This window comes from Kryptolebias marmoratus, linkage group LG11 (assembly GCF_001649575.2).
Source record: "Kryptolebias marmoratus isolate JLee-2015 linkage group LG11, ASM164957v2, whole genome shotgun sequence".
Classification (NCBI taxonomy): domain Eukaryota; kingdom Metazoa; phylum Chordata; class Actinopteri; order Cyprinodontiformes; family Rivulidae; genus Kryptolebias; species Kryptolebias marmoratus.
The window spans coordinates 27,168,287-27,178,053 of NC_051440.1; the positions used below are offsets into that span (position 1 = coordinate 27,168,287).

Below are 9,767 nucleotides of genomic sequence, written 5' to 3' on the forward strand. Positions count from 1 at the left end.
CATCACTGTATCCATCCAACCAACCATCCATCCAACCATCCATCCAACCATCATCCATCCATCCATCCATCCGTCCTCTGTTCTGTCAGTGTTAAGGGCAGCTGGTGCCCCTCTCCACAGTCCTGCATGTTTCAGACGTGTCTCTGCTCTAACAAACCTGCTTCAAAGAAACTAATCATCTCAGCAACCCGTCAGAAGCCACTGATGTGAAGCAGGTGGTCTGAAGCAGAAAAACACCGAAACTATGCAGGACAACGGGGGTCAAAGAACCTTTGGTCATCCCACTGATGGGGAAGCAAGAAGCAAAGACTTCTTCCTGTTTCCAAGCTTTCAGACGAACGGGTCAGTCCCAGGTTCAGTTTCACGAACCTCAAAAATCATCCTCTGCAGCCCGAAGCAGAAGGTCGAACCAAACGGGTTGGTGTTGTTGGCCGAAGAAGACCTGACAAACACAAACATCTGATGAGGAAATGCATTGGGAAAATAGCAGAAACGTCTCATTTGCTGTAAGAATCAAACAATGTGAAGCATTTTTAAGTGACAACAGATCTGATCTTCATCCTGACTGTTCTGTGAACACAGGAACATCTGCATCTTACCTGTGGAGAACCACGGGCTTCTCCATGGGATGACCCAACAGCTCCTGAATCTGATCCCACTGAAAGACAAACACGGAAAACTCCTGAAGATCTGCTGCTAGGACTGGTTTACACAACATTTCAGTGACTATTACAGGAATGATTATCGCCCGCTGCCTTCAATGACAGTCTTACAGATCTTGTGTGCTTAGAGTAAATGCTGGGATGACTCTCAGCTACTACCACACCGAAGTTTAGCTCCAAGTCTGAAATATAACTTCTAACCGGCCTCACGGTTGGTTTTTCTCACGCTCACCTTGCTGTAAGTCGTTAAGATGCAATCCTCAGTTTGAGAACTGGTTCCTTCTGAAGAGCACAGAGTGAAAAACAACGAGGTTACAGGCAGATCCGCTCCTTCACAGCTGAGGAGAAACAGACTCACCTTTTTTGATGACAAGCGGAATCTTAAAGTCACATCGATGGTATCTGCGGCGAGGGAAACGAGCGAGTTAAAACTGGCAAACAGGGCTGGTCAGACGACGGGAGGTACTTACATGTTGAAGTTGTAATGCCCGGGGTAGTTCGTATGGAGGACAAACTTCTTCACCAGGTGAGTCGTCGAGTCAAACAGGATGTCCTGAAAAACGAGACACCCCAGTCATCATTCGGTCCATGTGTCCACGTCCTGCAGACGCTCGGTGAAGGCAGCACCAACAGCTTGTTTACCTTCCCGGAGCGGACTAACCAGGAACACCGTGACCCAGAAAGGTCTCTGAACAAACAGCTTTCTGTCAGAATCCAAACTGAGACAGACGGTCGGTCCAAAGAAGAACCAGCTGAGAACCTGAGCGATGCTGCCGATGGTACTTTGACAACACACCTGGTATATTTCACATTTTACAGAGAAATTCTAACACCGTCACGTCTCCGTCTGCCTAAAAATAAGACCGAAACTTTTAAATTAATTTAATGCAGCATCACGCAGTCTTCCAAATTAGTCAAACTGTGGTCTAATCTCAACAGAAAAAGCTGGTTTTAGCAGTTTTTCTGAACAACTTTATGCATTGTGTGAATATCCTCTGGACAGAACGATATAACCCTGGTCTGTCTCTGAAACGGAACACGGCTGCTTGGATAAAGAAAGAGGCAGCGTTAAACGTACCACTCCGAGGGTGAAGTAGTTGAAGAAGTAGTCGTTACATTTAGAGGGAACCTGTTTGTGAGGAGATGGAGAGTGGATCTTCATCTGAAACAGGAAATAATTCATTTTAACTTTCAGACAACACAACTTATTATTTTAATGCTGAAAAGTCAAACGGAGTCCCTGCCTTGTCCTCGGACTTGTAGAAGACTTTGTGTGGCGAGCCCAGAGCACCCAGGACGTCCTGACAGGAATCCCCGAAGAAGATGCTCCTCTCCAGATACCTGACTTTAGCATCGGCCATCACACCTGGACCGCAGCCTGCACACAGGAAGGAAATGAACCGGAACCACCACGGCGGAGTGGAAAACGACATGCAGTCAGAAAGTTGTGTTACCTGCGGTGAGGAGGCGGAGCTTGAGCCCCAGAGGACCCGCTCCGTCTCGCAGGACATCCACGCACTCTGCAAAGATGTTCCCGAGGAAACAAGCCAGCGGCATGGCAGGAGCTCTGAGGAGAGAAAAGCAGATTTAAACCTATTTGTCAAAAGTAAAACTCTACCAACATTAATCTGAGGGTAACGCAGCACCACTGTGATTATTTAATACCTTGTTTCCTGCAGGTTGTTACCCGTGTAGATGTGCATCCTTTTGACCATGGCTCCATGTGGAATCTGCAGGAAGAAACCCGGATAAATGATCCGACTGATAATTTACTCCCAGTAATTCACAGAAGATGCTGTTGAATAAAGAGGGACTCCAACACAGAGAGAAGTAATTAAAGACAAAGACAACATCCCGGCTTCCTTCACCGATTTCTGTCACCCTGAGAGGTAAAAGTTTATTTAATGAGTATTAATATCTGTGCAGAAATGTCTAAGAACAGGATGATGTTATTAACAAAAACATTTAGATGGCAAGAAAACATCAAATCTGATGTTTGCTCGTTAAATCAAAGCCTAACCAAACTAAAATAAAGCTAAAAGTTATGAAAAAATAAGAATAAACTGCTATTCAGAAAAGAAAGAACAGCAACAACTAGTTTCCAAGGTTTCCATTTTAAAATTTAGACTCAGATTTTTAAAAACATTTAAAACTAAATGTTCCTTGTGAGTTCATGGTTTTAATCACGTCTTCTTCAGTAAATTATTTAGAAATTAAGCTAAAAAAGCTGCATTCAGTTATGGTTAAACGTGTCGTTCAGCTCGTTTCCATGCAGGAAATCAGTCAAAGTTATTTATTTATGCTTTTCTTTTTTAAAACAAGCTGTGGTGAAATGCCAAACTTGATTCAAACATGAAACAAAAAGCCAATATTTACAAAACTTTTACTTTTAGGTCATATTTATTCCACCTCCAGGTTGATTTCTAAAATACCAACATTAAGGAATTTATATTTTATAAACCTGTGGGCATCTGGAGCTCCTAAAGAGTGAGAGCAAAGTTTTAAAATAATCCGTTTAGTTCTATCTTAGTAACTCCAAAATACTACATGCTTGTTTTTGAGTCATCCAATTAATCAATTATTTCAGAAACAGCAAAAATATATTTACTGCAGATTAATTAAAAACATGTAAGAACACAGTTTATCTGAAGACTGGAGCCACATCCATCCGTCATCTGAAACATTTCAGATAAAAACCAAACAGGAAGCTCGAAGGTTCATCACTTAAATCACCAGGATGTTGGAGGAAACAGCCGCTCGGCTCGTCTTTAAGAGCCTGACAGGAGAATCGATCCGAAGCTCACCTCGTATTTCGGAGCTTCATTCCACGAGTCCAGCTGGAAGGAGAAGGACAGTCCTCGAAAGTTGAGATGGAACAGCTGCTCTGCAGGGTTGTAAACTGGACGGAGGCGAGCAGGAAGGAAAAAGATCTCATGAGATAAATGAGATCTCATTAAAGAGGTAATGCCTTTTAAAGTACCTCCAGGGTGCGTGGCTCCAAATGACTGGTCTATCTGCTCTATTGTGGGGGCGATGGCCTGAGAGTTGAAGTGGACTCCACTGAAAACAGCAGACACACAAACGCATCATCACTCGATCAGGCCGCGCCGCTTCAGCGCAGAAAGGAGGACCGACAGTAAATGTGTGAAACACGTGAAGGCAGACAGATCTGCATTCACATTCTGCTCACAGTCCGACTTTAAGACATTTCTGAGTCCAACGTGACTTCCACTCTGTCAACAGCTTCCTGTCTTTAAACTCACCAGTATTTCAACTTGACTTTGCTCAGGTCGTACACTTCAATCACCTGTGACAGATAAAAACAATCGTATTAAAATGAGGCGGACGTGTCGTTGCTGCCATCTTTGCAAAACGTGTCACCTTGAGTCTCTGGTTTGTGGCATCAAACAGCAGTTTAATCCCATCCTGAGTCAGGTTCAGTATGAGGTCATGGCTGAGTGGCGTCTGCAGAGAAAAGAAACAAAATCATTAATTAACAGAGAGGCGGGAAAACGTTCCCGCACGCAAACAAGAGTTCAGCTCCGACCTGAACCCGGGTCACGATGTTTCAGAAACAACTTCTCTGACATTTAAACTGAAGGCCGTTACAGCAACGTGAACTCTTTCTCTGCATCGGTCGGCTCAACCAAACTACAATCCTCATGGATTTATTCAGTTAAACGGAGGCTGTCTGAACGGAGAATTTATTTGGATTTTTAATACAATTTAAATCAATCACTCCATGAAAATACTGCAGATTAAACAAATTAAATGCAGAAAGTATTGGTTCTGAATCATTTGAAAGAGCATACAACTGAAAAGTGCTGCATGCATATATATTCAGACATGTCTGAAGCAAATCTACCACCTAATTCTGCTGAAAACCCCATCCCTACAGTGAAGCACGGTGGTGGCAGCATCATGCTAAGGAGCTGGGAAACTGGTCAAAGACTTCAGTTTAAGCCCTTATGGAAAAAATGTGTTTAAAATAGAACACAGGTTTAAATCATGGCCGGCTCTGAAGTGACCCGTTTGGGAGGTACGGTTGATCCCGATTCGATCATCGAAAGCTTTCTGGTTATTTCTTTCAGGTCTTTTACCTGTTCGCTGTATAGCACCTGGACATTTTTGATGATGCGGCAGTGTTTCTGGAGGACAGAGATGGCCTGGGAAAATGGCATCCCTGTAAAAAACAACAACAAGAAAAAGTCACGACCTCGCAGAAAAGCAACCATTCTCACCTGGATTAAAAGGTAACTACAGGACCCTCACCTAAGGCGAATTCCCATTGCTCATTTCCTAGTGATCTCTCAGGAACCACCTCCAGATCCAGCATTGGCAAGTGATGGGGGAGCGGCGCGGCTCACCTCACCTGAAGACACGATGGGACCGTCTCTTCGTGCTCGCTGCTCTTCTGCTCAGCCGGCGATGATCAGATCATATCAACTCGCTTTCCCCAAAGCTGTCAAATTCATGAGCCTTGGAAAGTTTGTTTGGAAGCAAAGCTCCTTTATCTCATGTCCTTGATGTGAAAACGGCCCCAGACAGGAGGTAAAAACTGGGTTAAATGTGTAAAATGAGTGCCCACCTGAATTAAAACACAGGTTTATTACTGTAAGATACCCAGCACAGGAGGACAGCTGGAACACAAACAAATTACGCAACCTGCCAGGACACTTACAACATACAAGGCCAGCTGTTAATCGACCCAAACGCCTGTTGGTGTGCGTCTAAAAATCAATAAAAACAACCTGAACACGAGCAGACGAGTGGCGAGAATATCAATAACAAACAGAAACAGGCTGATCTCAGTTTCTGACACGGAATATGAACATCACAGGGATTAGACACAGAAATAATCAAAGATAAATATTATCTCCTGAACCTGAACACCGTTATGTTGCTTATCTTGTCACAGTCGGCCGGTTACGAAAGCTTCAGATCTTCAGATTTCTTCGCGCTCTGATCGGAAGCTAATGCTAGCTAACAACTTAGCTGCCCCGCTTGTTGTCGTGCTGGTGAAGAAATTTAAATATAAATAACAGACACGAAGGAAAACAAACCCCCAAATCAAGCCAGGGTTAAATTATTACCCCGACAAGAAGGAGAAAGAAGACGCCCTCGGGCTGTTGGTGTTTTTCTTCCTCGGCTGCTCGGTCTCTGCCTGCGGGGCTAAACTAGCTCTGCTGCCGCCGACACGCAGCTGGTTCTCCCGTCCCGAAACGCGCCGCCCCCGCTCCCGGTAAAATGTCCGGCCCTGTCCGTTAACGGGCGTCCGAAGTCACGACGTAACGAGATGAGCGACACGACGTCCGAGCTAACACAACGGGAACTTCGCATAACAACAACAGCAGCAACAGCAAGCCCAGCGGGATCAGCTGATAGTTCTACTTCCTGCCTGCCGAACTACGTCCTGCGCCGACGTGATGACGTCACGGCCACGTCTGATCACGTTCGGGTTTTGCAAACGTGTTCATTTGGATAAATAAATACAGAAATACATAAAACAATGAATTAAAATATGTAAATAATTGAATTTTAGATAGATAAAGAAATTATCTATCTATCTATCTATCTATCTATCTATCTATCTATCTATCTATCTATCTATCTATCTATCTATCTATCTATCTATCTATAAATAAGAAAACAAGCTAACCGGTGTCCACAACCTGAGCAGATTTATACACAAAATAACTTGTAAATATTAGATAATAATATCTCTGTACTACATTACGTACACACAGGAAAGCAAAAGTCATGCAACACATAAATATGACGTTTGTGGAGAACATATAAATAAATCAACTTATTACGTTTATGTTTTCTTTCAGGACAATTGCAATCTAAACCATAATATGAAACAACAGTTGAGACATTTTGGAACCAATTTGTCTTTTTTATTTTCCGTAGATTTGTTCTTTTTATTATTATTTAAAAGGTCTTTGGGATAGTTTTCCCTGTCCTTGAAGACAATGTGTTGAAAACTCTTTATTCCATAATAAGTTTTGGTTAAAGCTCATCTAGCTTCATATTTTTCACAATAATGAAAGTTGTTATTATTATTATTTATTTTAGTATTTAGATCTTCTCCTTTTCCAGCAGGAGGAAGGTTCGCCTCATCTCAGTAGCTCCAGCTTTTGGAAGATTTTGTTGGAATATTATCATTTTTTTTAAATTTACAGCTGCATGTAGATCCTCTATTTTATTTATTTCCTGGAAATCTTGTGATGAGTGCTTTCAGACACAACAGAGAGGTGATATGATGCAAATAACAGACACAGTTACAGACCTTGGTACATGTTTATTATGACAAATATTTGACATTTTGAAACGAATATCTCACATGTCAAACTGCTCTGAGAGGACGAGCTCAATGCTTCATACAGACATGCAGAAAAGAGAATTTTTGCACAAGCAACTAAAGACGAGAAGTTTAATGTATAAATAACTTAAACAAATGAGAAGGTTTAGGCAGAAAATTAAGGAAAATGTTTGTAGTTTATGGCTTGCCTTAATGCCTGCATTAAGAAAATGAAGGATTTGATCCGAGTTTCTGTTTCTGAAATGAAACTCAGGGTTTTACTCCAAAAAGAATAATTTTAACATTTAGTCGTGGCAAATTTCCAACAGTTTTAGATCAGAAATGATTCTCTTAAATCATCATGAATGACATTTCAGTTCTTTATTCAGTGATTAAATCTGTCCTCAGGAAAACGTCAGGAACCAGTTTTAATCAACATAATCAGAGCTTTTTATTGGGTTCTAATCGTTCTCCTGAAATGAAACAATCCCACAGATTCAAACCCAGAAAACACAAATCCATCTCTCATCGCGCCGCAGACAGAAAACAAGGTTTTCACATTCCTGAGTCCTGAGGAAACATGTTTGTCTGCAGTTTTTTAAATGTTTGTGGGACAGAAATTCAATTTCTGATTAAAGGTTAGCCAATTTAAGTGCTTCAATTAAATATTTCCATGTCAGAGGAAACATTTCCACAGACAGAACCTGAAAAAACTTTGAAATGTTTGATAGAAAAACAAACACTTCAGATTTTATCGAAGTTTTTCAACAAATCTTATCGAATTAAGTTTTCAATTTCAGTTTCTAAAGCTTCTCATAAAACATTACAAACATGGAGAGCAAAGAAAAATATAAATTCCTAATAAATCAGACTTAGAAGAACAAAATGTTTTTTTTTGCTGTGTAATAAAAATGCTGAAAAACTAGAAAACAAAAAAAGCTTTTAGCTGCAAAATATAAACATTGACTGATTACAGGACTTGAGTCAATCCACGTTCAAATGGATTTCCTAAAAAAATAAACATTAAAAATGACTTTAATAAAAGAGCAGATAAAAATAAAAGCAACAGATGTCCTCAAACCTCCCAAAAGTCTGTTGGTGTTTGGATATTTCAGCTGAAATTTACATAAAAACAACCTACTGCTACGACGGCTTTCTAATAAGCCGAAAGCTGAAAGAAAAAAAAGACAGAAATGAGAAAAATATAAAAAGTAAACATCACGACTTTCACACAAACAAAAACAAAAAGTTTCATTCCACTAGTGCTGAAACAGGAGAGGGACTGGCAGGATGAAGAATATCTGGGTGACATCAGACCTCCAAGACTTTCAGTTACATTAAAAAAAAAGCTTCAGATTTTAGCTGAGAACGTAAACCGGGGGCTCGTCCGGGATTCTAACGTTTCTGCAGGAGGAACTTCTTGACGTTCAGTACAAATAGCAAAAATGTTTTCTTGTTTTGTTTCTGAGTTTTGAAAAGTTGTATTTGTGTTTCCTGAACCCGAATGGTCTTCCTTCAATCCTTCACAATAAGAGTCTCAAACATACACACTGAGTGATGACCTCAAAATGCTCTACAACCATCTGAAGCTTATCCAAATGGTTTATTATGCAGTAAAAGTGAATTGTTAGGAGTTTGACTGAGACGTTATTAACAGGTTGGTTGCAAACATAAGCAGGTGTTTTGCTCGTTAAGGATCTTTAATTAACTCCTGACTCTGTTCTGAAGAATAAAGTCAGTACAAAATATCTGACTCACTTAGGTTTTAGTGTAAATGATGGTTTGATTTTTGACTTTAAGCTTGAAACTCTTCTGATTGACCAGGAAAAAACAAAACCCATAAATAAATAACCATGAAAAGTCACCCAGTTACTCCTCATCAAAAGGCGATGAAGACAGACCTGCGTTGGATTTCATGCATTTAAAGACAAACCAGATCCGGACTGATCGTGGCACAGAGTGCAAAACTCCTCAGAAGAGAAAGTTTCATTTAAGAGAAACCTTCAGATTGTTGCTACAGAACCTGACAAAAACAGTTAAAGCAAAAGAAAAAAAAAACTCTTCACCCTACAGCCTGGCAAAAAGTGTCTTTGGTTTGCTCCTCCTCGTTTCAAACACGACTCAAGCTTTCTGTTTTTATTCCCTCCTTCCAGCAAAGTGAACGTTGGTCTCAGAAAACAGCAGGTTTTAAGAAGTTAGCTCGATAAAATGTTAGTTCACACGAGCATGTTAGCAAACGTGAGGTGTTCCTCCCAAACGGGCAACACGTCACTTTTGATTCACGCTCTGCTGGTAAAAGCCCCGACCGTGACCCCAAGTCACAAAAATCTCTTCTCTCTGCTCCTCCTCATCCTCCTCACAACTCCTCTTCCTCATCATCACAGATTTTATCAACAGGAAATATATTCTGGTAACTACTTTCCATTAAACATTAATTAAATTTATTAAACATTAAATTGGATTATTTTTGCCAAGTTCTTTTTTTCTAAAGCTTATATTCACTTTAATTCAGTCAGTTCAAATAGTTTGTTTTTTTCTTTAAAATAAAATTGTGGGAAAAATATTTGGCATGAACAAATAATAAATTCAAACTAAAAAGTGAAAGAATACGACTGTGGTTTTAATGAACTTTGTTGTTTTTAAAGCTGATTGTGTTGAAGGTAAACAGACGGCTCGCCTCGGTTCGTTTTCTGTCTTCAGCGCATCTTGTGTTCGACGTCAGCGTTGGCCATGTTTGAGCCAGGGCTGGGGTCCTGCTGTCGTCTGGACTGAGGAGAGACAGGGACGGAGGAGGGAGGAGG

The 9,767-nt window shown here is 40.8% G+C and overlaps 2 protein-coding genes across 5 annotated transcripts in view; both read right to left on the minus strand.

The window, feature by feature from the left end:
* The window catches only part of lg11h16orf70 (linkage group 11 C16orf70 homolog), a 10,070-nt gene extending 3,998 nt beyond the window's left edge, over positions 1-6,072 (minus strand). The window contains exons 1-16 of the mRNA XM_017441359.3: positions 5,344-6,072; positions 4,935-5,250; positions 4,763-4,845; positions 4,044-4,127; positions 3,926-3,969; positions 3,643-3,722; positions 3,467-3,561; positions 2,328-2,392; positions 2,117-2,229; positions 1,907-2,040; positions 1,741-1,824; positions 1,133-1,215; positions 1,021-1,064; positions 895-944; positions 600-658; positions 370-442 (exon numbers count right to left, since the gene is read on the minus strand). Of these exons, the coding sequence (XP_017296848.1) occupies positions 370-442; positions 600-658; positions 895-944; positions 1,021-1,064; positions 1,133-1,215; positions 1,741-1,824; positions 1,907-2,040; positions 2,117-2,229; positions 2,328-2,392; positions 3,467-3,561; positions 3,643-3,722; positions 3,926-3,969; positions 4,044-4,127; positions 4,763-4,845; positions 4,935-4,998 (1,155 nt within the window). The 5' untranslated portion in view covers positions 4,999-5,250; positions 5,344-6,072. The remainder of the gene's footprint in view (positions 1-369; positions 443-599; positions 659-894; positions 945-1,020; positions 1,065-1,132; positions 1,216-1,740; positions 1,825-1,906; positions 2,041-2,116; positions 2,230-2,327; positions 2,393-3,466; positions 3,562-3,642; positions 3,723-3,925; positions 3,970-4,043; positions 4,128-4,762; positions 4,846-4,934; positions 5,251-5,343) is intronic.
* Positions 6,073-6,946: 874 nt separating this feature from the next.
* cbfb (core-binding factor subunit beta) overlaps positions 6,947-9,767 on the minus strand; it is a 26,079-nt gene continuing 23,258 nt past the window's right edge. For 2 of the 4 annotated variants that reach the window (XM_017441361.3, XM_017441363.3), the window contains one exon: positions 6,947-9,729. In XM_017441361.3, the coding sequence (XP_017296850.1) occupies positions 9,685-9,729 (45 nt within the window). In that variant the 3' untranslated portion in view covers positions 6,947-9,684. Of the gene's footprint in view, positions 9,735-9,767 lie in introns of all 4 variants that reach the window. The other 2 variants (XM_017441360.3, XM_017441362.3) reach the window with 1 other exon arrangement.